This window comes from Lissotriton helveticus, chromosome 2_1, assembly GCF_964261635.1.
Source record: "Lissotriton helveticus chromosome 2_1, aLisHel1.1, whole genome shotgun sequence".
In the NCBI taxonomy this organism is placed as follows: Eukaryota; Metazoa; Chordata; class Amphibia; order Caudata; family Salamandridae; genus Lissotriton; species Lissotriton helveticus.
Window position 1 is genome coordinate 718,099,414 of NC_136059.1, and position 26,359 is coordinate 718,125,772.

General features: G+C 44.8%; 1 protein-coding gene across 1 annotated transcript in view; it reads right to left on the reverse strand.

Moving 5' to 3' along the window:
* The window catches only part of CHD1 (chromodomain helicase DNA binding protein 1), a 1,592,763-nt gene that overhangs the window by 1,347,435 nt on the left and 218,969 nt on the right, over window positions 1-26,359 (reverse strand). Inside the window, exon 10 of the mRNA XM_078675438.1 lies at window positions 15,507-15,685. Coding sequence (XP_078531564.1) covers window positions 15,507-15,685 — 179 coding nt within the window. The remainder of the gene's footprint in view (window positions 1-15,506; window positions 15,686-26,359) is intronic.

Genomic DNA, 26,359 nt, shown 5'->3' on the forward strand with positions numbered 1-26,359 from the left:
TGAAAGCTAATCATGCCCAAAAAAGGAGTGGCAATTCCTACCAAAACAATGGATAATTATCTGGTTCAAGTAGTGTCAAAAATAAATTGCAACAGGAGACAGTCACTGGGACTTAGTCAATCTCCTGGCCTACAGCTCTTGAGCCCAACCCCACTATCCCTACAGGCGGAAACTTCATTGCTGCAAATTTCCTTTGATCAGACAGCTAATAACAACTCCCACATTTGTGATAAGGATGATCAAAGTAATTCTCTGGCAGCCAACTTGGTAAACCCCATCGTCCACGAGTCTGAGAAAAATATTAGTTCTGAACGTGAGATGGTGGCTCAATCTACAGACGGTGACCTTTCTACCTCTTCTGAAGAGGAAACCCGACCAGTCAGAACCACCAGAAGAACCCAGCCAAAAAGATCAGGCCTGCGATCTGGCCCAAAGAAAAAAAGGGCAACCCCTCCTGGGAAAACCAGGGCTAGAAGTACGGAGAATGGGGTTGATAGGATCAAATGTTCCTTGGACGACGATTTGCTCCTCAAGCTAGTTGATATGATGGATTCTAAAATTAAATCCATCATTAAGCCACTGGTCGCTAAGATAGACAAACTAACTACTGAAATAAAATAAAATGGCCACAATACAGGCTAAAGCTGTGGATGAGGCTGATAAGTTGTCTACATTAGTGACAAAAGTAGCCCAGGTAATTGAAGAAAATCCTGGGAGAACAACTATGGAGGGGGGCGACTCCATCCCATGTAACCAACAGGGTCAGGTACCAACAAGTACTAACAATAAACTAGATGCAAATGATGGTGGTTTGACAATACCAAATATCACGCCTGTATTATGCTCGGACAAAGATTCTCTTCAATTTATAGAAGAAGCTTCTCCTGTGGTATTAGTGCTGGCCAATGTTCCACCCTTGGCGTGTGACCAAGTGGAAACTTCTGCTTCATTGACTAGCAAGGCGCTGCATTGGCTGACAAGAAATATGCTGATGGCGCCTGGAGGGAAACAGCAAATTGCAGGAGAAATCAAGACAGCTAAGAGGGTTACTTGGATAGGGAATAGACCAAAAAGGTTTAAAGGAGACTGTGTAACGGTGACCTTTTCACATCCGGCCGTCTTACCTAATGTGTTGACTAATGTTCTTCCGCCACAAAGAAGAAGTGGAACAGTTGTCCCTCTGACTCTAAATTTTTTTTATTGCGAACAACAAAATGTAACCTATCCAAAAACTCCAGGCCCAATATGGGATACTGCAAGAAATGGACGAGGAGTAATGGGTTCAGTTAACGAATGGGCATGGCCTGTAGGAAATAGATATGAGACTTTATCAGGGCTTAATGAGTGTGATTGACTCAGAAGGGGAAATAGTATTGTAAACTATATTATACCATGTGGAAGTCAAGCGGGAGTTGTACTACCTGAGTTAGATATTTTGAAAAACGATAGCTCCTTATTGGAGATAAATTTTATTAGCCAACAAAGTATTTCTGAGAGTTCACATGGAAATAGTGTTTCTTATTGTTGTCCAACTGCCTCGAATAATAATATTAATAAGAATGATAAAACATGTTCTAATTTGGTGGCAAATGAGAATTCTGCAAATGCAAATACCTCATCCCAAATTCATATGTCTGACCAAATTACCGGCATAGTAGCACCCAATGTTAATGTCGCTGCTGTTTTTACCCTAGTGTCATGGAATATAGCAGGCCTGAAAAGTAAAACTTCATCTCTTGACTGGCTAGCTTTCCTGGATACAAAGGATATTATCCTACTCCAGGAAACTTGGCAGGAAACCCCAGAACCAAAGCAAGGCTATTTACATTTTTACATCTCGGCTACTCCGAGTTTACGGGGTAGGTCAAAGGGGGGACTGGTGACATGGGTTAAACAAAATAGTGGGTACTCTGCTTTCCAGTTGGTGACAAACACCCCTGATATTTTGTTAGTAAAACTTCAGCAACATCAGTGTAAAGATCTTTATGTCTTTAACATCTATTCAAGGGGCTTACCAGGTGGGAAAGCCACTGAGGCAATTGAACAATTAGATATGCTTTTAAAACAATATTGTTTGAATGGCAACGTTATTGTTGCAGGTGATTTTAATTGTTGCTTCGAACCCCTAGATAATTATGATGTAGAACTTACGATGGAAGAAGATTGTATTTGGAAAATCCCTCAGCTGTCTTTATTACCTATAAAAAAAATGGTCAGAGGCCGCATTGCAAATAAAAATTCTGTGTGTGGAGCATGGGCTTCGTGCCACCAATGGAAGAACTGGCTCAGATACACTGGGTGCCCCTACCTTCAATAATGGTATATCACACAGTCGTATTGACTATATCCTTATTAACAAGGAGAATTGGGTTAGTGTCATCGACATGTGGATAGAGCAGAGGGCCGAAAGTGATCATGATCCATTAGTTTTGACACTTAGGTTGTTTGATCTATCTAATAACGAAGCACAAAGCGATAATGTGCAAATTTCTCTTTCTAATGATTATAGACGTATTAGATGGTCAAACTGTGTTATAAACGAAGAAAATGTTGCAGCTATGAGGGACTTAACTATCCAGGCTACAACAGATCTAAGGAATAACCATGATGATGTAACTTCAATATCAAATGTCAGCAAGATCCACAATGTGTTTTTTAATAAATTAAAATCCTTCTTTGTAAAAAAGGTCACTAAGAAACAGAGTAGGCCAACAAAGAAAGAGGATCAATGGTACGATAGATCATGTAGGGTTGCCTACAAAGCTCTGTCAGACGCAGTATAGACAAAAGATATAGTGAAGATAAAGGATGCCCGTGCCATGTATAAGAAAACACAAATCAGGGCAAAAAGAGACTGGGATGATGGTTATTGGGATGACCTTCTGAAAGCCAGTAACGAAAGATCTATGTCCACTTTTTGGGACATTGTTAAGTGGGGAAGGGGGGCTAAAAGAGGAGAACCCACGAATCATGTGTCACCTAACGCCTGGGTTTCCCATTACGTGTCCCAGTTTGCCTCGGAGGACATAGAAGAAGATGGGTCCGAAGTATTCTCGGTCATAAACCTGAGTACTGGTTTCCTATCCTTCACTAAAACTGATGTCCTAAAAACTTTGAATAACATTCCGAAAGCAAGGGCCCCAGGCATGGACTTCGTCCCTGCTGACCTATTTATGCATGACAGGGACCTTTGGGCTACCTATATACAGCTGTTAGCTAATGGCATTGCAAGGGGCTCACCTATTCCGAAGACCTGGAAGGGTGCCGAGATCATCCCAATCTTTAAAAAAGGGGAAAGCTCGGATCCAGGTAATTATAGGCCTATTAGCCTCATTGCATGCATCCAAAAGGTAGTGGCAAGGCTTGTGTTGCAGCGTATTCATGCCTGGATAGATGAGGAAGATATTTTGTCACCGTTACAGGCAGGGTTTCGCTGCCATACTAGTACCATTGACCAAGTTTTTAGATTTGTTTTAATATACTGGAGGGTAGTTCTACTTGGTGGGGGTATGCTGTTTGCAGCCTTTGTTGACCTCAAATCAGCTTTTGACTTGGTCCCTAGTGTCAAGTTGTGGAAAGCCTTACACGAACAGGGCATCCCAACTGAAATTCTATCTTTTCTAATTAGATTGCACGAAGACAATTTTGCCCAAGTCCGTTGGAACCAGCAGGGAAGCTTAACAGATAAATTCCCCATTGCAAGGGGAGTACGCCAAGGCTGTGTACTAGCCCCAACCCTCTTTTCGCTATACATCAACAGGGTGATCAGGTATTTTGAACAACAACCGACCGACGCACCTAAGCTGGCCGGGAAAATGATCCCCCTGTTGATGTTTGCGGACGATACCCTGTTAATATCAAAGACGCAACAGGGGTTACAGAAGGCTATAAACGTCTTCGAAGCGTTTTGAGCAGATCATGGCCTTGTTGTCAACACAGCTAAAACAAAATTCATGGTTTTGCATAAACGGAAACACGTGAGAGGGAAGGTGGTTATGGACGGGGCCCAACTTGAACAGACCCAAGTCTTTAACTACTTGGGCATTACTCTGTCCTATAAACTAGATTGGCAGCAGCATACCAATCAGCTGGTTACGAGGCATGCTCAACTGGCAGGGGCACTCACCAAGGATTTTTTTTTATCACATTCTAGGCCTATTACTCCTCTTTTAAAAATTCATAATGCTAAGGTGGGAGCAGCAGTCCTATATGGGGCGGAACTCTGGGGGACCAGTAACCTCAGTAAGTTGACGGTCGCTCAAAATAAATTTTTTCGTAATATTACTGGACTACCAGCATCCACTCCTTTGATACCTCTCCACTATGACCTGGGAGCTCGTAGCTTTGATGATATGGCTAAATTCAGATCTGTTGCCTACTGGAGGAGATTATGGGTAACCCCGGAACTCCTCCAGTATGCTCAGGGCTTCCTCGAAGTTAGAGATTTAGATAAATCCCACAAAATTCAGTGGATGAGGGAGGTTAAAATAATGTACATGGCTATGGGCCTATCTGCATTATGGCTTGACCCCGTGGGAAATGTTTTCCCACCAAAAAAATACTTCGTGAGCTGTATTGGAACATGGTTGAGCTCAGGACATTTGGACGTTATATAGATCCATCATTTACTACTAATTTCCTAGAGCTCAAGCATGCCCCGGCCCTAGACCCTATTGGGACTGGATTACTATTCCAGGGGACCGGAAGAAGTATCACCAATTAAGGGTGGGGACACTACCACTAAACGCATTAACCGTAAAATGGCATGGGAAACGAAGTTCGGTGTGCCCATTTTGTCCTTTTTGCCCCGACCAAAGGGAAAACATAGGGCATGTAATGTTTGCCTGTCCTGAATATAATGCACCAAGAAAGTCGTGGCTCAAGCCAATCTGTGTTCAGTTAGGCTTTAAAACTGCTAGCGAGGCAATTAGGATATTAAGAACCGACACATCCCAGCTAGTAGTTATAGCCATGTCTAAATTTTTACATTGGATGTGGATAATCCGGGGCCGTAAAATGAGTTCCGTGTAACCCCAAGGCCTGCTGATATGTGCTGCTTATGTTGTAATTTGATTAAGTAATGTGCATAGAAAATTTGACTCTCCTAGCAATGAATGTATTATTCTCTTAACATAGATTCTTTTATTGTTTCTTTATTTAAAAGTGTGATTTTTAGCTATTTAAATTTTTGTAATTATATATGAGCTAGTAAGCTTTTTTAAGGAATAGTGGTAATGCTTGATTAAATGTGGATCTATCATCTATGGGGTGGGGTGAAATGTATTGTTAAATGTCTTTTATGATTGAAAAATATCGAATAAAGACTATTTTGATTTGATTTGAGTAAGGTCAGATCTGACTTTAACCTGTTATACCTCAGGAGATTGGGGACTCTATACACACGGTACCTTACTTTGGTCCAGTATATAAAGAGCCACTTTCTTACAGTTACTGTATTTCTGGTGTGACGGCGTGTCATCAACCAGGAAAGTCCAAAATAGTGAACCAGGGGCACTGTCTAGTACCGTGATCAGACAGTCCATAAACTGGCATGAAAGAGGCGGACAAACATTAATGTAAGACATCAAAATCAAGCTGTGGCAGTTATGTCCACAGAAAATGTTGTCACTGCGACACAAGTCAATAAGGCAAATTGGTGGTACGTTGCTAGGTATGTATTTAAGGCTATCCCAAAAAGTATAATAAATACAGTACCCATCACGGTTGTTTATAGAGATCACTGATATTCACAATACAATGGTCTTGTTTCAAATTCCTTGTCTCAAAGCCCAGGTGCCAGACTGTAATGTGGGAGTGGGAGGCTGGCAACCTCGGTATGAGCGAATATCATCTAGGGAACAGGGAAAATTGTTGCAGGCATCAGGGGTGGGTAAAAACACAGACAAACATCCTTGTAGCCGTGCACATGCTCACGCTCGATGAAGCTTTGTGTGCATGTGACAGGCTACTTACAGACAACACAAAATAAGTGGATATCACACAGGAGACTGTGTGAATAAAGTGATGGAAGGGTCCTCTCAGGAGTTAAAATATATCATTGATGCATAAATGAGAGGTAACATGGCGTTCACCTAGATACTAGAGTGCTACTAGCCGCATCAGGTGGCGCGGAGGTGCCGCGCTAGAGCGTTCTTAGCTGTGGATCGAGCAAAAAATGATTAGGATATGCGGGACTCGCAAAGAGCTGAGAAAAGTGTCATCTGGCCACAGGGTCACTAAAGGTACTCTCAGTTTCTTCAGTGCAGACCAGTCATCTGCACCTACCCTTTGTCTCCACGTCCCTGGAATTGGGACTGCTTTGAGCTCTGGTGCGCGTTTTAAAGCGGTGAGAGAGGGCGAGCGGCTACAACGGGAACACATGCGGCCGTCTGATACTCAACGCGCATGTCTGGCGGCCATATTGGAGTGGCTGAATGGACGTGTCAGCTGTTATGGTACAATATTAAAGCAGCCATGACAGAACGAACAGGCACGAGTGCCAAATCGAACCATGTTCATTGGGGTTGGTTTTTTATAAAGAATAATAGGCTTTGTCAGTGTATAAGTAGTCATTTTAAAAAAAAATAATAATAAGATTTATCGGTGTATAAGTAGTCATATATACTGGAGCATGTGGTGCATCAGATGTAAGTACCATTAAGGACCCACATCGGTGTATGGAGAAAAACATAAATGTCAACACGTAGTATAACCTCCTAACTAATGAAGAATGCTCTGAGGATTGTGTCGCATAGTAAAAACATAAGACTTATGTCACAAAGTGAAAACATTCAACATTATTTGTGGTTTCCCATAGAGAACCATCATGAAGACCAGAAGGGCACACTCAGGATTAGTATTCTTCAAGGGACAAATGGTAGTTATGTCTCTGAAGGTGTCACAGAGCGCACAAGCACTCATATTGGCCAATGTTGTAGAGTATGTAAAGTCGCCAGAAAAGTGTGACTATTGTTGAGGAGTTTCAAATGAGAGGCCCCCTAGGCAGTGTTAGCATATCGTTCTCACAAAATACTGAATTTTGAATTGGACAGTGGTATCCAGAACGTGTCGGATTAAGGTCAGGTAGGGCGATGTGTATGTATGTATGTCTGGAGCATGCATCTCACCGCATGGGTTGGAGACGGTGATTCTCCAACACAGTGCGGTATCTGGAGGGTGCCTTTACCTCAATCCATGGAATTTCATTATTAAGTCCACTCCTGTTGGTGTGGAGACGGAAAACCCATTATTGCTTTCTTCTGAAGAGGGTACTGGCATTCCAGGAGGGGTTGGTTTCGAGGACTGTCCATTTAAGGGTCATCCGTTGAGTGATTTCCCTTCTTAAAGTCGTTAATCATTTTGGTCGCAGTCTGTCCACATCTGATGGTGCTCCTATGTTCTCCTATTCCGATGGATGTGCTAGGGGGACACGCCCTGCTGGTAATTCATTCCGGCGGTTTGAACCAGTTGATTCGTTTTGGATATTGTCTTGATGACTGATAACGACTGAATTTGATGGGACAACACCACAATATCCCTTGTGTATACTCGTACTCCATCCAGGATTGGAGGAGGTTTACAGCACTGAGGCTGTCCATATTCCATACAGCAGCCCTAAGGAAGACCCGCTGTGACGCTCATTAATGACGCATACCACTGGGTCGAAACTTCAACTCTTCTTTTATCCGCCCAATTCCCAAGTCTCTCAAACCTTGCATAAAGAGGGAGGCATTCCAAAGGGTGATTAGAACCTTTGAGTTTGAAACGGAACTGACCTATAACTTGTTTATTATTGTGTTTCCAATTTATGTTTATTTCCGTCATAAATCACATAAGTACCCCATGTTACAATTTTTCAACAGTCACCTCACTATCTTGTTGATTGACATTTTGTGTTATTTGGGATAGATACATTTTACTATTAATTAAGTTTTGCTCAGTAATTGTTTCACCTGACAGAACTTATTTTAGCTCATATCGCTCATACCCATGTTCTGATGGACACAAGGGTTACCCTATTGTCTTTGATGAATCAGGATAGCAAGCAGTCACATTCAATATTATCTAGTCTGTTGAGAATGCTGGATGACTTCTAAAACATAGTGAACCCCAAATGTTTGAGTAACTACTAGAGGCACCTTAAAGACTATACCTGTGCCAACTGCTTTCTTTAGGGATAAAAGGGACGGAAGAAAAGAAATGTGCAGAACATAATCATAGAAAAGTTATTGCTTATATACTCGCATTTTCAGATACAAAGCATTAGCGAGAGGCAAGGAAAGTAAACAGTGTAATTTGTAATACACCTTATCTAGTAATGTTTTACATCATTAAGAACATGTAAGCATATAAAATCACCATGAGAACAAAAAGACTCCAAGGGTTAGATTGAGGCTTACCTTAATTGAAGAGATGGCGAAGCACCGTCTGGCCCACTGCTGCATCTGTGTGGGCTGCAGGCAGATTTTTTCCAGAGTCACCCCCACGAAGAGGGCAGCTGACGTGGCAACTGCTCTGGTGGAGTGAACCTTCCCTGTCTTTTCCAAAGGTTTGTTAGCTTTGACATGACAGACCGGAGCCGATATGCATCTTGCGATAGTGACCTTGGTTATTGCAGTCCCTTCTATGTCTTGGCCATACGCAACTAATAATTGATCAGTTCTTCGAATGTCCTTCATATCTGAAGGTAGAACTTGAGGCAACGTTTGACATCCAGCGTATGCAGTGTTTGCTCTGCAGGCATTGATGGTTGCTGAAAAAAATTACCAGAAGATAACCGGTTCATTGAGGTGGAATTGTGATGGCACTTTAGGAATAAATGTAGGATTAGTCCTTAGAATCAAAGCATCTTCTTTAAATATTAAAAAAAGGTTTCTTAATGGTGAATGCTTGGTTTTCTCTCACCCTTCTAGCGGAGCTGAGGGTCAGAAAAGCAATATTCCATGTTAGGAATGTCAATTTAGCCTTATGAATGGGTTTGAACGGTCTTTTCAGGAGTTGTGCAAGGACCACATTGAGGTTCCATTCTGGCGAAGGTGCTTGCACTGGAGGAAAAGTACAGAACAGTCCCTTCATAAATTGATTGATCAGGCTTGAGGTACAAAGAAATGTGGCACTGGAAGCTCTTCTGTAGCGAGAAATGGAAGCCAGATGCAACTTGACAGACAAAAGCTAAACCAGATTTTGCCAAGGAGAGGAGATATGGTAAAATCTATTGTGGGGATACTTGAAATGAATGCATGCCATTTCATTGGCACCAAAAACAGAACCTTTTCCATTTCATCTTGTACGTTTTATTGGTACTTTCCGCCGTAGATTTCAAGAGGAGGTCTCTACAGTCCTGTAAAATGTTCATGTCCTTAAATTCCAGGAACTTAGGAGCCAGGCATGCAAGTGTAGAGACTCTGAATTTGGATGGCACACTTGTCCGAAGTCCCTGATCAGAAGAGAGGGGGACATCTGCTGACGTATGGATCTGGCTACTGAGAGATGAAGTAGTTCTGGGAACTAATGTTACCTGGGCCACCTGGGTGCAAAGAGAATTAGGCGACATCTCTCCAGCTTAATTTTGGTCAGTACTCTGGGGGTCAATGGGAGGGGAGGGAATGTGGGAGGCATAGGCATATATCCGCGACCACTGCATCGAAAAGCATTGCCCTGAGACCCCGGGAGGGGGAATATGCTGGCATAGGACCGGCATTTGGTGTTGATATCTGTAGCAAACAGTTCCAGCGCTGAATTTCCCCATAGTGCAAAATCTCTGTCCAGCCGGTTCCCATTCATGGCAATTGTCTGTAGCACTGCTGAGAGCATCTGCTAGCATGTTGTGAAGGCCTGGAACATGCTGGGTCCTGAAAGAAATCTTATGCTCTGTTGCTGAGCTCCATAGTTCTTGAGCTTCTTGAGAAAGCGTGAGAGATTTGGTTCCTTCCTGTTTGTTTATGTAGACCATACTAGTCTTATTGTCTGTTCACACCTGTCTGAAGGTGCCTGCTATTCTCTGTAGAAAATCCTGTTTAGAGAGGAATATAGCCTTCAACTCCAGGCTGTTGATAGGACTTTGTTTTTGAGAATTGGGCCATTTGCCTTGGATTTGGAGATACTGTATATGACCTGACCTACACAGCCTTCCATGAAGGCATCCGTTGTCAGTATGTAGTCTGGTATTTCCTTCAAGAAAGTGAGGGCCTTGGAAAGGTGTGGACTGTGACACCACAATCACAGTACCTTTTTCACTACTGGGGTTATTAGAATGATGTCTTTGAAGGATCCTGACGTTTGCAGCCACGGTTTCTGAAGCTCTTCCTGCAGGATTCATTATGAGCCTGGCTCAGGGTACTAGGTCGATTGTTGATGAACATCTCTAGGAGCGACTCGTACCATTTCACTGAAATGGACTTTCTTCTTAAGATAGCCATAGCAAGATGCTGTAGACGTGTCTTGCATTAGATTGTGCCCAACCTGGCTCCCAGAAATGGTGTCCTTTGACCGGAAAGAAATGAAGACTTTTTGATGTCACCGTCACCCCTAGTCCTTTGAGTAGCTGGAGACAAGCATCCGTGGTTCTGGCTGCTTGATCTACTGTTGGTGTCTTCAGTAGCTAATCGTCCAAGTAGAGTAATACTTGGTGACTTTGAGAACGCAGGACTGCAGCTAACTGATGCAAGGCATTTTGTAAATATTCTGGGTACTGACTTGAGGCCGAAAGGGAGACCCCTGAATTGGTAGCGGGTACCAGCTACCCCACACCTGAGGAATTTTAGGTGTTTCCTATGGATCGGGAAGTATGCATATTCTATATCAAGTGAGGTCATAAAGTCTCCTTAGTTGAGGAGTCGCATGATCTCAGCTAAGTTTACCATCTTGAATGTTTGTTTTCTCCGGTACTTGAGGTTCTTGGGATCCAGTATTGGTCTCCACTCCCCTCATTTCTTCCTTATTAAAAAAACAGGAGAAGAAACCTTGACCCCTTTGTAGAGGTGGAACTTCCACGATTGCACCTTTTGAGAGCATGATCTTTACTTCCTTGTGCAATAAGTGAAGACGAGGGGGAGTACCCGGCATTTATCATTGCTTTCTTCCGTTGTCCCGCCCCTAGGACGGTGTTCTCTTGCAGACAGCTTGAGGGGAGAAACCAGCTGTTGCAGATTGACAGTAGGTGGAGGGTTGATTAGTCCGACTGTATTAAGCCTGATAGGGCTGGTATTGCTGCTGCCTCTGAAAACCTCCTCTATATGCAGGAAACCTGCGTCCTTTCACTTACCTGAAGGGCATTTTTCTATATTGGAGGGTGCTTAACGATTTTGCTGTGTCAGTGTCCGTTTTTATGGAGAACAGCGCATCATCGATATGCTTGCCGAATAAAGAATCTCCAGCGAACGCCATGCCCAAAATTTTTGTTTGACCTTCCGGCCTGAAGGTAGTGGCCTTCAACCACCCAGGCGTCACAACACTGCTGTGCTTGCCATATCCATAGCACAGTCAATTGTCTCCAAGGCCGCTCTTTCGCCCTCTATAAGGATCTTCCTCTCCTCTTGTTTCCTATCTTCAGAGATGAAGTCCAATAAGGTTGCCTTATCCGACCACATCTATCGGTCGTAACGACAGATGATAACCAGAGCGTTGGCTGCCCGAATGGTAACAGCAGCCATGGTTGAAAAATACCTACCCATGGAGTCCAATTTGCGTCCCTCCTTGTCCGGAGGAACTGAGATTGGGTTAGCCGGATTTTTCTCTCTCCTCTGCGCCGCCTGCGAAATGATGGAATCCGGCTTAGGGTGACCCGTCAGGCACAAAGGTGAATCTTCAGGAGCCCTGTACTTCGTCTCTATTTGAGGGAGCACTGGTGTTATTGTGGCCAGCGTTTTTATTATTTTTACTCCCTCCTGCCAGATATAATTTAATATAGGGATCGTAGGAATAGATTTCCTGGCATCTTCCTAAAAATCATACAGAAAGCAATCTGTATGTTTAAGAGCCATGGGGAGATGGAACCTGTTGGACGCTCTTTTCATCAAGTTGTGGAACCCCCCGAAGTCTTTTGGAGGGGAGTACGCTGGGTGATGTGCAGGAGGAGAGGGGGTAGGGATGTTATAGTCATCCCAGGGATCCGCCAGTGGATGTAGTTCCAGAATCTCACCTTCTCTCTTATGCTCTGAAGAGGGGTTTTCATCAGGTGCCAGTGTTAGAGTGCGCTGTACCATAGATGTTGTTGGTCAGGATAAGCTGGCATTGCTGGGAGCTGTGGCTCAATCAGGACATCCTGGGGATGAAATCTCTGCCTATAGTCCGCCAACATGGCTTAAAGTTTTTGGATGAAAGACGGTGATAAATGCACCATTTTCCTAGGAACAGGCTCAGGGGGATAGCCTAACTGGTAATATTGCTATTATTGCTCGTCCTTATAATATTCCTCTTTGACCTGGCATTTCACATTCAACTCGGATGGGCTAGGTGCTGTCTGGATGACCCATCACTGTTCTCTTCAGAAGACTTTTGTTGCTTGGTGGATTAAAGCCACAAAAGCAGCCTCCCCGCTCTGTTAAAGATTGCAGGAATCGCTGTTAGCATGAGCTGAAAGACATTTTGTACTTGGCAGCCATCTTAGTTAGCCATGTGCTTGCCATGTGCTTGCCATGTGCTTTCTCCCTCTTCCAGAGCCTTGCACATGCTTAGAAAGGCATAGCTATTAGAATGCACCTACTCCTAGTATAGAACGTCGCTCCTCCCACTTTGTTGAGCAAGCAAATTTTGTATAGCCATATTAGTCCGTAAGCATGCTTACATGTGCCAAGACCTCCCCTTGGTTTTATGCTGACTAATGTAACCTATGCATATATAAGGCCCCTGTTCTCTGTACTCCTTAGACTGGCTCCTACAGTGGCCTGAGGGTTCCGTATGACGCAGTCTCCCTCATCTGAGGTTAATACAAATTTAATTTTTATATTACAGCTTCTGTGCCAATCTCTTCTTTGTTGGTTTAAAAGGACAAGGTGTATCAGTGAACCCCTTCTGAGGTTTATATTTCTTCAGCTCTATCCCTCAGTATTTTAGAAGAAAAGGTCCGACCAATCTTGCATTGTCTTACCTCATGAGAAGGGTGGAGGTAGTAAATACAGTCTACATGGGGATCATCCATATCGACTCTCTTCCTGCCATAGGTCTTAAATGGCAGAAGAGGCCTTTCTTATCTGACATGTTGAAAGATCAATCTTCAGGAAAATTACTGAAAGAAATTGAGTATAACTCAAGGAGTCTCCCTTCACACACACGACGTCTGGTGAAAATCTGAGGGAAACTGCCTCTGCTAGGAGAGTTCTAGGGGGTGCTAGCAGCTGATTGGCTGCATTCAAAATGTAGTCCTTTTTTAAAAAGACTAAATGTCCTTTTAAAAAAGGACATTTAGTCTATGTAAAACAGATTACCCTTTTCTTAATAATTAAGACAAATATTTAATTTAAAAAAAATCCAACTTCACCAGTGAATTGGTCTTTTAATAAGTATTACAAGAAGTCCTAGAATGGCATTTCTAGGTGTTTCCTAGATAAAGATAATATTATTAAATTTAACAGTGCATCCCAGTGTTTTTCTAAAGAACAGCCAGCCTTGCTATAGTGAAAGCAGCGTTGAGGTTCTCCTTTTAAATAACTTGGTGCATGGACTATAAGGCCTTCTTAGGGGTGGCTTATCAATATTTGAGGGAAGATTTAGAATTGTAACAAGGGTCCATTTTGTCAAGTCAAAATTGCAGTTTAAAAACTGCTTCCGTCAGGCTACAATGGAACGCTTGAAACCATGTTTGCACTGCCACTGTAGCGGATGGCACAATATATGTTTAAGTCTACTGGTGGCATTTAATTTACAGGCCCAAGGAACACCTTGTATCATATACTAAGGATTTCTAGGTAAGTTAAATATGCCAATTAGGATTGTAAATTTGACCATATTAAAAGGCGGAGCACAGGTACTTTAGTTATAGTTAGCAGGGGTAAAGTGCAAAGAGTTCTACGCCCAACTAAAACAGATAGTTTTAAGTCTGTGGGTACACTAAGGAAAAGATCAGCATTTCCTACAGCGTTTCAATCAATGAAAATTCATTATGATAAATATGATTAGGAATCCCATGCGCTTTGAAAATAACAGCTAGTATTCCTTCACTTTAAAGCAGGACGGGGCACATCTTGTATCTAGAGGAACTGCTACAGAGACTTGGCTCAGAAGTCTCATGTATCCCCCATTCGTTAAATATGAAGGGCAACTGAAGGTTGTCTGGCCCCCATCAGGGCATGCATGTTTGTGCTTGCTGAAGTAGTCTATCAAGAAACCTATATTTCCCAGTAGAAGTTCCAACTCAAAGGCTCAGTGATGACGGAATGCCCTGTGCAGCAACTGCGGTGATTCCTTCGAATAGATTTAATCTACTACCACCTTGTTTTTTATATTGTACAAGGAGGTCACAGTCTCCGATCAAATACGGATGGCAAAAGTTTCCTGTTGGGGCTAAAGCACTAAAGATGTTGCCCTCAAATTCAAAGCAATGATGAGAATATGCTTTTCTTGGTTTAATCTCTTTCTGATTTCAAGACCTTCCAAAAGCTCCCCACAATCTACCAGGGAAGCATCTGTGATTAGCACAAGAGCAATTCTAGATAACAAAATGAAAGTCCTTGGACTTATTGGCTACAGATATCCCCTAATATATGGAAGACCAAAGAGACAATATGATTAGTACTCTGTGATCCCAATTGCCTTCAATTTAGCTGCTGTAGATATCAAATTGGTTTTTAACAAACTTCATGTGCACCCAACAGCATAGGATTAGAAGCATGCATGAGGACATGGTAGTGACTTATAGATCTGGTAACCTTGCCAGGATAGTATCATGTGGTTGTTAAAAAATTGCAAGTACCGATTTTAAGCAGGATTAAGAATCTCAAATGTGCAGCATTTAGGATGGACAGAAACTTGCAAACAGATGTCTTAAGGTAGACAGACAAAGGAATGTTGTCTTGGATGGTTACTAACCTGAATAACTTATTGGCAGTATTCTTTGTTCAGGTTGTACAAATTCATTGAAAAAATCCTGTATCTGTATGTTTTTATTTAGCATTTTATAAAGGCAACATAAACCTAGGACCAACTCAGAGCAGTTTGCTTAGAGAAAAAGTGCATATTTTCTAACTACCACTGAGTTCTTGCTTGTCTTCACAGGAGGAGCTTCTGAGAGTATGTGGGGAAATTAGGTACTGTCTAATAACTGTGGGCGAGTGAGAACAGTAAGAAAAAAATCTTGGTAGTTGGAACTATGATGAAGCTGTAGTGACATTCATCAGGAAATTGATAGCAATGCAGCCATAGCTGTGTGACCATTTCAACAACAAGAATATAATGACCACAATAGAGACTAATCTTGTAGACCAAGTAGCTTTTTAGAACTAATGATAAACATGCAGTGCCAAAAAACATATTTTAAAAAGAAATCTGGATGTTTGCAACCGTGCACTTACTTTACATTCCTTCGAAGGAATGGTTTTGGACTGATTCCTCAAGAAATACTCATCGATTCGAGCTTGGAACTTCTTGGAAAGAAGCGCACCATCCTCCCAACTGCATTCAGAGTACGGCAAGCCCTGCCATTTGCAAAAATAGTCTGGATACCCAGCTGCAGACTTCTGATTTGAATGAGCTGTTTGAAAACATACATGTAACATTATTTTTAAGTAGACAATGAAACTGGCTCATCAGCAAATTGAAAGTTTTTTATTGAGATTCTGAGTAATGATTTCAAATCCATTCACAAGTGAGTCACAGATGCCCCAATATACCATCATACAACCAGCACTACTCAACCTAAAACAAATAGAGATTTGCTCTGCTCGCTTGTTTAATAAGGAAAAAGCAAAAACTCTAATCCTTGGCTCACAAAAAAGTATGAAGACACAGGTTCTTTTATCTATGCTTCAGTGATTAAAGCACTCATTCACTAAAAAATACAGTTCCACTATTCCTGTGAACCGGAGTATATCTCATTAGGTTAATGTGGGCATGGCTTAACTACTTCAATTACACCAGAGCATTTTACTTATTTATTTATGTTTTACTAATTCAGCTGTGTGCTTTTGGTCAACGCAACACACAGTATCAAAAGGAACTATTATGTGGGTGTAAGTAAATTCCAAACCTACCACCTTCCTATGGTCCATAACGAATAGTTTTCTTACCTGTCGGTGTAGTTTTGCAGCTTGAAGATCTTTCTGGATTCACCATGCTGTGCATTATTCCGCGGTCTTGTGGTTGGGTCCGGATTCGTAGTCTTTTCTTTGTTTTTTTTTTTTTGTTTTTTTACTTAGCCCAGGTGGGCGTCGGCGTCACACCCTCTCTTGGGCGCCATCTTCGGGTTCTTTTTTTCCGTGTTTCTTTCGTTTCCGAAGTAATGGCAATGTTCTATTTAGTTGGTATTTTACCGCTTTGTACTTTTTAAAGTCCTTTCTTTAGTTAACCACCTCTTCTCTCTCCAGCCTCATCTTTCTGGCGGAGGTGGGTGGGTTCGCTAGTGAATCCAGAAAGATCTTCAAGCTGCAAAACTACACCGACAGGTAAGAAAACTATTCGTTTTGCAGCGTGAATCTTTCTGGATTCACTATGCTGTGCATAGATTTTGTAGCGGTTTCTCATCTCTGTGGCGGCTGGGTGGAAGATGAGCGTTGGGTGTTGAATATGTGCTGTAGCACCTTCTGTCCAACTTGAGCTTCCTTGTTCATTTGTATGTCCACACACTAGTGCTTCGTGAACGTGTGCACCGAAGCCCATGTTGCCGCCAGGCATATGTCCTCTATGGGTGTGTTAGCCAGGAAGGCTATTGTAGCGCCCTTCTTCCTAGTGGAGTGGGCACGTGTCCCCTCTGCCAGCTCTTGACCTGCACGCTTGTGGCAGAGTTGAATTGTCTGTGCGATCCATCGTGCAATCGTCTTTTTGGTTACTGCTTTCCCCATGAAGCTGTTTGCAAATGACACAAAGAACTGTTTTGTTTTCCTGTGTCCCTTCGTCCTCTCAATGTAGTGCATGACTGCCCTTCTGGCGTCCAGGGTGTGCAGAGCTCGCTCTGCGCTAGTTGTTGGTTTTTGGAAAAAACTCGGTACCTGTATAGACTGGTTCATGTGAAATTTGGATACCACCTTCGGCATGAAGTGTGGGTCAGTCCTCATCACAACCCTATCATTGTGTATTTGTATGTAGGGTTCTTGTAGCGTCAGCGCTTGAAGCTCGCTTACTCTGCGTAAGGACGTTATTGCAACCAGGAAGGCTGTTTTCATAGTTAGCATCTTTAGGGAGGCCTTGTGAAGTGGTTCAAAGGGCTCTTTCATGAGTTCCGTTAGGACTGTGTTCAAGTTCCATGCAGGTGGCGGCACCCGCTTGGGTGGTGCGATCCTTTTCGCTCCTTCCAGGAATCTCTTCACCACCTGTGATGTGAAGAAGCTCCTGCACGTTTCTCCCCTTGTGTAGGCGACTATCGCTGCCAAGTGAACTCTTAAAGAGGATGAGCTAAGGTTCTTCTCCAGCAAGTGCGTCAGGTACCTTAGCACTGTGGAGTCCCTCTTCATTTTATTGTGAAGTCTTTCTTGTCTGCACCATATTGTGAATCTTTTCCATTTCGCAACGTAGCACTTCCGAGTGCTGGGCCTTCGTGCCTCCCGAAGGACCCTCAGGGTGCTTTCTGGCAGTCTCAAATGTGCGAACTCTATGTCCTCAGGAGCCACGCTACTAGGCTCATGCTCTCTGGCTCTGGATGTAGTACCTCTCCGTTCTGCATGGAGAGTAGGTCTTTCCTCCTGCTGAATCTGTGGGGTGCACACTGTGTCATCTCCATGATCTGCGAGTACCATGTCTGCCTCGCCCACTGTGGTGCGACCAATATCAGCGTCATGTTGCTCGCTCTGCACTTGCTCAGCACTCTATGCATCAGTGGTATCGGGGGAAGGCGTAAGCAAATGTCCTTGACCAATCTATCCATAGGGCATTCCCCAGTGACCCCTCCTCGGGCTGCCTGGATGCGAAGCTTTGGCATTTTGCATTCTGGCGTGTGGCAAACAGGTCCACCGATGGTGTCCCCCATCTGTCGAACAGGTACCTTGTCTCCTGAGCATTGAGCTCCCACTGGTGGGATGCCGATGTCTGCCTGCTGAGCCAATCGGCTTGTATGTTGTCCTTCCCTGGTAGGTGTATGGCTAGCAGGTCTATCTTGAGAGGGATGGCCCATCTCCATATCTCCTGCGCCAGCGTTGAAAGCGGGGCTGACTGTGTGCCCCCCTGCTTGTTGATGTAGAACATCGCAGTGGTGTTGTCTGTTTGTATCAACACCTTGTGTTTGTACAGTCTTGTTTGAAAGGCTTTCAGTGCAAGGAAGATTGTCTTCAGTTCTAGGTAATTGATGTGCTTTGCCGCATCTGTTGGCGTCCACAGTCCCCTCACCTTGAGTTCCTCCATGTGAGCGCCCCATCCCTTCAGGGATGCGTCTGTGGTGATGGTCACTGTTGGCGTTGGGGGCGTTAGAGGCTTTCCCCTTGTTATGTTTTCCATGGTCCACCATGCCATCTCCTTCTGCACTGCGTGCGTTACAACCACTAGATCCTCCCAACCGCCTGTAGCTTGTGCCCATTGCTCCTGTAGCCATTCTTGAATGGGTCTCAAGTGGAGTCGTACATTTGGTACCAGGTGGATGCATGATGCCATCATGCCCATGATCTTGCTCGCAGTCCTCACTGTCCGAGCTTGTCCCTTCCGGTAGAGGCGAGTTTCCTTCACCAGCGCCCTCGCCCTCTTCTCGCTGGGGAACACCTTGCCCTGTAAGGTGTTGATCTGTGCTCCCAGGAAGATCTTGACTTGTTCCGGCTCCATTGATGATTTCTTCCAATGGATGAAGAACCCCAGGCTTATGAGCGTGCTCGTCACTGCATGTGCGTGCTGCTTGCATTTCCGGTATGAGTTTGCTTTCACCAGCCAGTCGTCCAGGTAAGGGTATACGTGTATCCCTTGCCTTCGTAGGTGCGCTGCGACTGCTGCGAGGCACTTTGTGAAAACTCTTGGTGCTGATTTTAGTCCGAAGGCCAGTGTCGTGAACTGGTAGTGGCTTTCTCCAATGGTGAACCTGAGCATGTGTTTGTGCTTTCTGTTCATTGGGATGTGCAGGTAGGCGTCTTTGAGGTCTATTGTGACCATGAAGTCCCCGGTCTGCAATTGTGGGAGCACCTCTTGCAGGGAGGTCATTTTGAATTTTTGCGTTCTTATGAATTTGTTCAGGAACCGTAAGTCCAGAATGGGTCTCATTGACTCGTCTACCTTTGGTACCAGGAAGTACGTTGAGTATATTCCTGTGTTTCTTTCCTTGAAGGGTACCCGTTCTATGGCCTGCTTCCGCAGGAGTTCCTTTGCCTCCTCCTGAAGACACTGCAGCTGCTTGCTTGCTAGTGTTTTTCTTTTTGGTTTTCTGCTTGTTGGCCTCCCCTCCAACTCTATGCAGTATCCGAATTGGATAATGTTGAGGATCCATTTGTCTGATGTGATTTCTCTCCACTCTCGGAGGTAAAATCTTAATCTTCCTCCCACTGGTGTTATGTGGTCGTAGGTGTCTATTTTGTCCTGACCCCTCTGTACGTGCTGCCCCTTGGGATCTTATCTGTGGGCGGGCACACGTAGTTTTTTGAAGTCACTTAGAGGCGGGCTGCTGCCCCCCTCTTCTATTTTGTCCCCGTCCATTTCTCCCTCGAAAGGACTGGCCTCTTTGTTGGTACTGCCAGGACTGCTTCTGCTGACCATGCTGAGCCTGCGAGTCTGCCTGGTGCGTTTGCTGGAAAGCCTGGTGTGATGTACCTGGCTGGTTTCCGCCTCTCCCGCCGGGCCTCCGTGACGGGGTGCCCCTCTTGTTCCCTCTGAACTGCAATGCTCCCATGGATCTTGCTGTTTCGTTATCTTTTTTCAGTTGACTGAGCGTTTCATCAACTGTTGTTCTGAAAAGCGTGTTGCCGTTGAACGGTGTGTTCAGGATGCTGTGTTGCACCTCCGGTTTGAAACCTGAGATCCTGAGCCAGGCGTGCCTCCTTTCCGTGACACCCATCATCATGAGCCTGCTGGCGGTGTCTGCCCCATCCAGGGCCGTCTTAAGGCAAGAATTTGCCGCGTTTTTTCCTTCTTCAACCAGCTTTTCGGCCTTCTGCCTGGCATCCTGGGGCAGGTCCTTCACCAACTGCCCCAGCCCTTCCATGATCTGGTACATGTGCCTGTTTATCAGGGCGTTGGAATTAGCCATGCGCCAGTGGGTCGCGGCATTCCGTTCGATCCTTCTGCCCACCAGATCCATCCTTATGCTCTCCTTATCCGGTGGCGGACCCGAGGTAGTGGGTACGTTAGCCCTCCTCCTTGCTGTGGCCGTGATAATGGAGTCTGCGGAGACCGTGCCCTGAATGTAGGCCGGGTCCTTTGTGGAATGTTTGTACTTCTTCTCAGTTCTGGGAGTTACTGCCTTGCATGTTGCGGGTTCCCTGAACGCTTCCTTCCCCTGAGCCAAGACGCTTTCGAGCATTGGAAGGAACTGGCTCCTCGTTTGTGTTGGGAGCAATGTCTCTAGAAGGAAGTCTGCTTTCTGCTTCTCTTCGTCGAGCTTGAGCTTGAAAGCTGCTGCGGCAGATTGTATCACCGAGTTGTAGGCCCCGATGTCGTCCGGCGGCGAGGGCCTCGAGGGGTAAGTGTCGACCACCTCCTCCGGGCTGTCGGTGTCGACATCTATGTAATCTACCTCCTGTAGGTCAGAGGGTGCCGACTCTGTGTCCGTCCTGCTTTCCTCTTCCTCCCCATAGCTGTAACTATCGTAGGGATTCTCGTACTCCTCCTGGTCGTCGACCACCTCGACGTCCTGGTCTTGTTCCTCGGCGACTTCGGCGATCTCTTCTTCCTCCTCGACCGCCTCCACCACCAGTGACTTGGTCTTGTGAGGGATCGTGAAGGCTTTCATCTTTGCGTCGAAATCTTTCTTCCGCTGCATGATGTTCTCCATTTCGGCCTCGAGGCGCCTTCTCTTCTTCTCCATCTCGGCCGCGTGTTCTCCGTCGGATGGGTCGGCCGTTCTTTTCGGCGGATGGCTCTGCGCCGTGCCTTTCGGTGTCGAAGTTTTCGACGTCGAACTGGATTTTGGGTCTCTGGTCGTCGTCATCAGTTTTGGGTCTTTCTCCCTCGGCGTCGATCGATCCTTTTCGGGGCCGATTTTCGACGTTTTCTGCTGATCAGCAGCTCTCGGCGCCGGGGACTCCTTCTCGGAGGATCCGCTGGGCCTGGGAGTAGTCGCGGACGCCGCCTTTTTTGGCGTCGGCGCTTTCGGGGTCTTGCCCTCGATTTTTCTAGACTCAGAGTCTCTCGGGTTCTTGGGGGCCGAAGAGTCTCCTACCTTGTCAGAAGTCTTCGTGTAATCGGTCTCTACGACCGTGTAGCTGTCGTCTTCGGCGGCAGCGTTGTCTTCTTCCTCGGAGGACATCCCCAGCTCGTAGAGGGACGGAGTCGGGGCCTTCCCCTGCAGGGTGGCGTGTGCTACCCTCTGCCTCTCTCTCACACGAAGGGTCTTTGGGGCGAAGGCGGAACAGGCGTTGCAGTCTCCGCTTTCGTGGTTCACCGGTAGGCAAAGGTTGCATACCGGGTGCTGGTCCTTCTGCGCGTACTTGTGGTGGCAGTTACGGTAGAACTTGAACGGCGTGTTGTCCATCATCGAGCGTCCAGGGCCTCCCTGGTCGCGTGTTCGTCGACGGTCGTCGAGGATCTCGATGAAAAACGCCTTCTCCTTGCTGACTGTTCGTCGATGAAGTCCCCTGGAGTCTTCAGATGACTTCTCCTCGTCTTTTCTGTATTTTCTTTTTTCTTTCTCCAAAAATGTCTGGAGCCCAAACGGGAACGTTCCAGACCCGACTGCGGAAAAAAAGAATCTGGAGATGGCGCCCAAGAGTGGGAGCTTCCGCAGGAAGCATGCCAACGTCACCGGAAATACACCCAAGGGGGTGTGACGCCGACGCCCACCTGGGCTAAGGAAAAAAAAAAAAAACCAAAGAAAAGACTACGAATCCGGACCCAACCACAAGACCGCGGAATAATGCACAGCATAGTGAATCCAGAAAGATTCACGCTGCAAAATGGCAAGTGATACCAGTGACTTCACATTTCATCTCTCAAAGACACATTTATACAGACTTTGTAAATCTACTCTAGCTAATTCATGGACAATTCGTTTACAGCTTTCCTGCAATGAAACACGCGACGCAGAATTTCTTTTGCATATGCCACAATTGGAACAGCTATATGAAAACACAATAACATGGTTATCTATTCTTACACTCCAGAACAAGGTAAAATTAAGCCAAAATCTTTTTACATTTGATAACCCTATCCCAGGGACTACTGGCCTACAACCACCACTCACCAAACTCCCTGTATGATTCACTAAACATCAAATTATGTACATAAAACAACAGTCTCAGGCCTCCGTACCCATGCTCACAGAAAAACACACAGCTCTGGACTCTGTCTTGAGCCTCATAATAACATCTCCAGAGCAGTTTCTTGCAACTGCCCTTACTAACTGACCAGTCCCCAGGGAACAAAAATTAAAGCTATTGCATCTCACCTGCACACACCTAAACCTTGTGTGCAGCATGTAAATAAAGTCGTCACCCACAAGTAAATGAGCTTTTCATAATCAGCTTGTCTGCCACAGATAGGAACACTATAGTGCGCACATGATGGATACTTGACCTCTCACAGTACGAAAATATGACCCAGTATTTTTTAATCCTACAGAGAGGAGATACGAAAAAAGCCATTTAGTCCGCCTACTCTCATGAACGTTACATTCACAGCAGAAACATGATTTTGGTACTCTAACCGAACACCTTAGGAGCGCTTGGATCTTAAAGTGTTTGTAGCCCAAGTTGGTAACCACCAGTACCAATCTGAAGAGGAGCCCAATGATGAAGCACGCCAACTTTTGGGTGGGGAATGGTGTACCAAAGTGCCTTTTTAGGGCACGCTTGTACTTGGGATCAGGCTTTCGCAGTCAGGCATTGGCTTTCGTGTGATTTTTTTTACTTTTTAGAAAGGCACGCGTTTGGGCAAAGGCGGGCGTATGTCCCGCCTTTGCAATGCCCAATCTCACCCGTGTCTAGCATGCACAGCAGCGCGCGTTCGCCTCGCTGCCGCGCTCCCTCCCCCCACTCCTCTGTGGTACGCGTGCACCACGAGCTGCTGGGACCCGACAGAGTTAATGGTGACTCACAGCACATACACCTATTAGGAATGCATAGCCATGAGATATTTCTGTTCCAATGCAGGTGCAGTAGTCTTCATTATAATTACGTCAATGCTTTTACATGTTTTTGTTTTTTTACATTTGTAAAGCGCGCAAATGCCCAAGGGCGTCTCGGCGCTACAGACGTGGCAGAAATAGACAGAGTTATTGATTAAACAGCCATGTCTTTATTTTTCTTCTATAGGCCAACAAGGTTTGACATGATCTGATCTCCAACGGGAGAGAATTCCACAATTTTGCAACCGAGACAACAAAGCGTTGATCGCCCCAAGAGGCAGTGTTGGTCCGCGGCACTAACAGGAAGTATGCATTGGAAGATCGGACTGGCCTGTTGGGGATATGGGTGGCTAGAGATTTGAGTAAGAACTGAGGACCTAAGTTTTGAGAGGCTTTGTAGGCCTTAAATTTTATTCGGTTCCTCACAAAGAGCCAATGGTAACTTTTGATTACATGTGCAATGGGTTTGAACTTGGGAGTTCCTGACAGCATTCTGGCTGCTGCATTCTGCACAGATTGCAATTTTTGAATAATCCTTTTTTGTGCGTTAGAAAAGAGTCTGTTGCAGTAGTCCAAGGAGGACATCACCAAAGCACCGACCAGCGCCCTTCCAGAATTGGGAGGAAGGTATGGAAGGATCTTTTTGATTATTCTAAGTTTGTGAAAGGACGCCGAGACGATTGCATTCGCGTGAGATGCGAAGGTCAGTTTGTCATCAAAGATTTTGCCCAAATTCTTGACTTTAGAGACGGGGTTGGGTAGAGGGCCGAGATCTGACGGCCACCAGGAACTAGACAAGATGGGAGAAAGATTACCAAAAAATCATAACCTCCGTTTTATCGGAGTTAAGTTTGAGACAATTGTTGGCCATACAACTACTGATGGCCAACATGCCTTTTTGGAAGCTAGCTGCCATCCTTTCTCCATTGTTCTTTATACCGAGCACCAGCTGCGTGTCATCCGCGTACGATGTTAGGCCCATCCCATGTGCCTTGATGACTCTGGCTAAGTCCGATACATAGATATTAAAAAGCGTCGGACTTAGGGATGAGCCTTGAGGTACACCGCACGGTAATGTCATCTGGGCCGAATGGAAATTGCCCAGTGTTACGGTCTGGGTCCGGTTGGAGAGAAAGGAGGACAGTAGGTCTCTTGCTTTGTCCTGGATGCCCATTGCAGTGTCACGGTCGATCAGGATGTTATGATCGACCGTGTCAAATGCAGCAGAGAGGTTCAGCAGGATTAGAATTACCGGCCCCCCGCCCCCTGGTCAAGGATAGATCTTATTTCCTCCGACGCCTTGATCAGTGCAGTTTCGGTACTGTGACTTTTATGAAATCCAAATTGGGTATCGTTCAGTCGGTGTTGATCTTCTATGAACTTAGAGATTTGATTGTTCATTAATTTTTCAACCACTTTGGCCGGGAAAGGCAGACTAGCAATGGGCCTATAGTTTTTGGTGTCCTCTGGATCCAGATGGGATTTTTTCAGGAGGGGTTTAAGTATGGTATTTTTCCAAATGGTCAGATATGTTCCATAGAGAAACATTGAGTTACATATCTCTGTCAGTACAGGGGCTATGATTTTGTTAACTGGGGCAGAACAGCTGGTGGACATGGATCATTGGCAGAGTCGGATTTAAGGGAGGTCATAGTATTAGTGACTTGAGCTATGCTAACTTTTTGAATTGCACTAAAAGAGGCTCACAAGTGTTTGGAAATGATTATTGAGCAGACAAATTTCTTTGAACAGAGAAGTTGGAGTAGATGTTATTTACTTTGTCATAGAAATAGTCTGCTAGGGTATTGCACAGTGCTTGTGAGGGTGCCGGGATGGTTTGTGACACTTGTTGTGAAATCTTAGTTACTACTTGAAAAAGTTGTTTATTTGAATTTTTAGCAAGTTCGATCTGTACTGTGAAATATGTACTTTTTTCTTGAGTAATCATTACTTTATATTTCGCTAGGTCGTTTTTATAGAGACGTTTTTCGTCATTTGTGTACGATTTTCTTCAGTGTCTTTCCTGATTTCTGCATTTTTGCTTTTGTTCTCTGAGTGCATTAGTGAACCAGGGGGCAGATGGAGAGCTTCGGTTTTTAGACATCAGTTTAGTTGGCACTAGCTCATTCATGGCATTAGAGAGCCAGTTAGTATAGGTTGTTGAGGCTATATTTGGGTCATCCGAGACCTTAGGTTGTATGGAGGACAGATGAGCTCATAGCTGTTGACTATCTAAATTTTTCCAAGCCTTAAATGCAGCTGTTTCATTCACCAAAGTATTAGTAGGCAGAGTATTAACAAGTAGTATATCGAATATTACTGCATGGTGATCGGACCATGCGAAGGGTAAGATTTCTTTAATAGAGATGTTTTTGGAATTGGAAAATAGACCGTCCAGAGTGTGACCGGCCTCATGAGTGCTGTCAGAGACCAGCTGTGAAAGACCCAGTGACTCTAGGTCTGATAATAAAGTTTTAGTATCCTTATCATGTAGATTTTCTAGGGGAAAGTTGAAGTCACCTAAAATTGTAAAGGTGCGTTCGGCTGCTATGGACTCCAGTACATCACTAAATATGGTCAGAAATTCCATCCGACTTCCCAGGGGTCGATAGAGTAAGATACCCCTAAAGATTTGGGAGGGGGTCAGTAAGATGGGAAAGTATTTTGCTTCACAGGTTGTAAGTGGGACGTGGCGTATAGTAGTCGTGAAGTTGCTGTGAGAAATTGTTGCTAACCCGCCCCCTTTTTTATCTACTCTGTCCTGTCTTACAATGTTGTAGCCCTCTGGGGTGGCCACTATCAAGTCTGGTTCAGATGCCAGATCGGTCCATGTTTCGGTGATAAACAGAAGGTTTATATTATGGTCAGCGATTAAATCTGCAATCTCCTCTTTATGTTTGCCCAATGAACGTGCGTTTATGAGAGCAGCTACTATGTTAGTTCTCTTTTTGTTATTAATATTGAGGTTGGTGTTGGTTTTTAGCCTTGGGTCAGTGCCTGCTTTAAAGTGACTGAGTGCAGGCT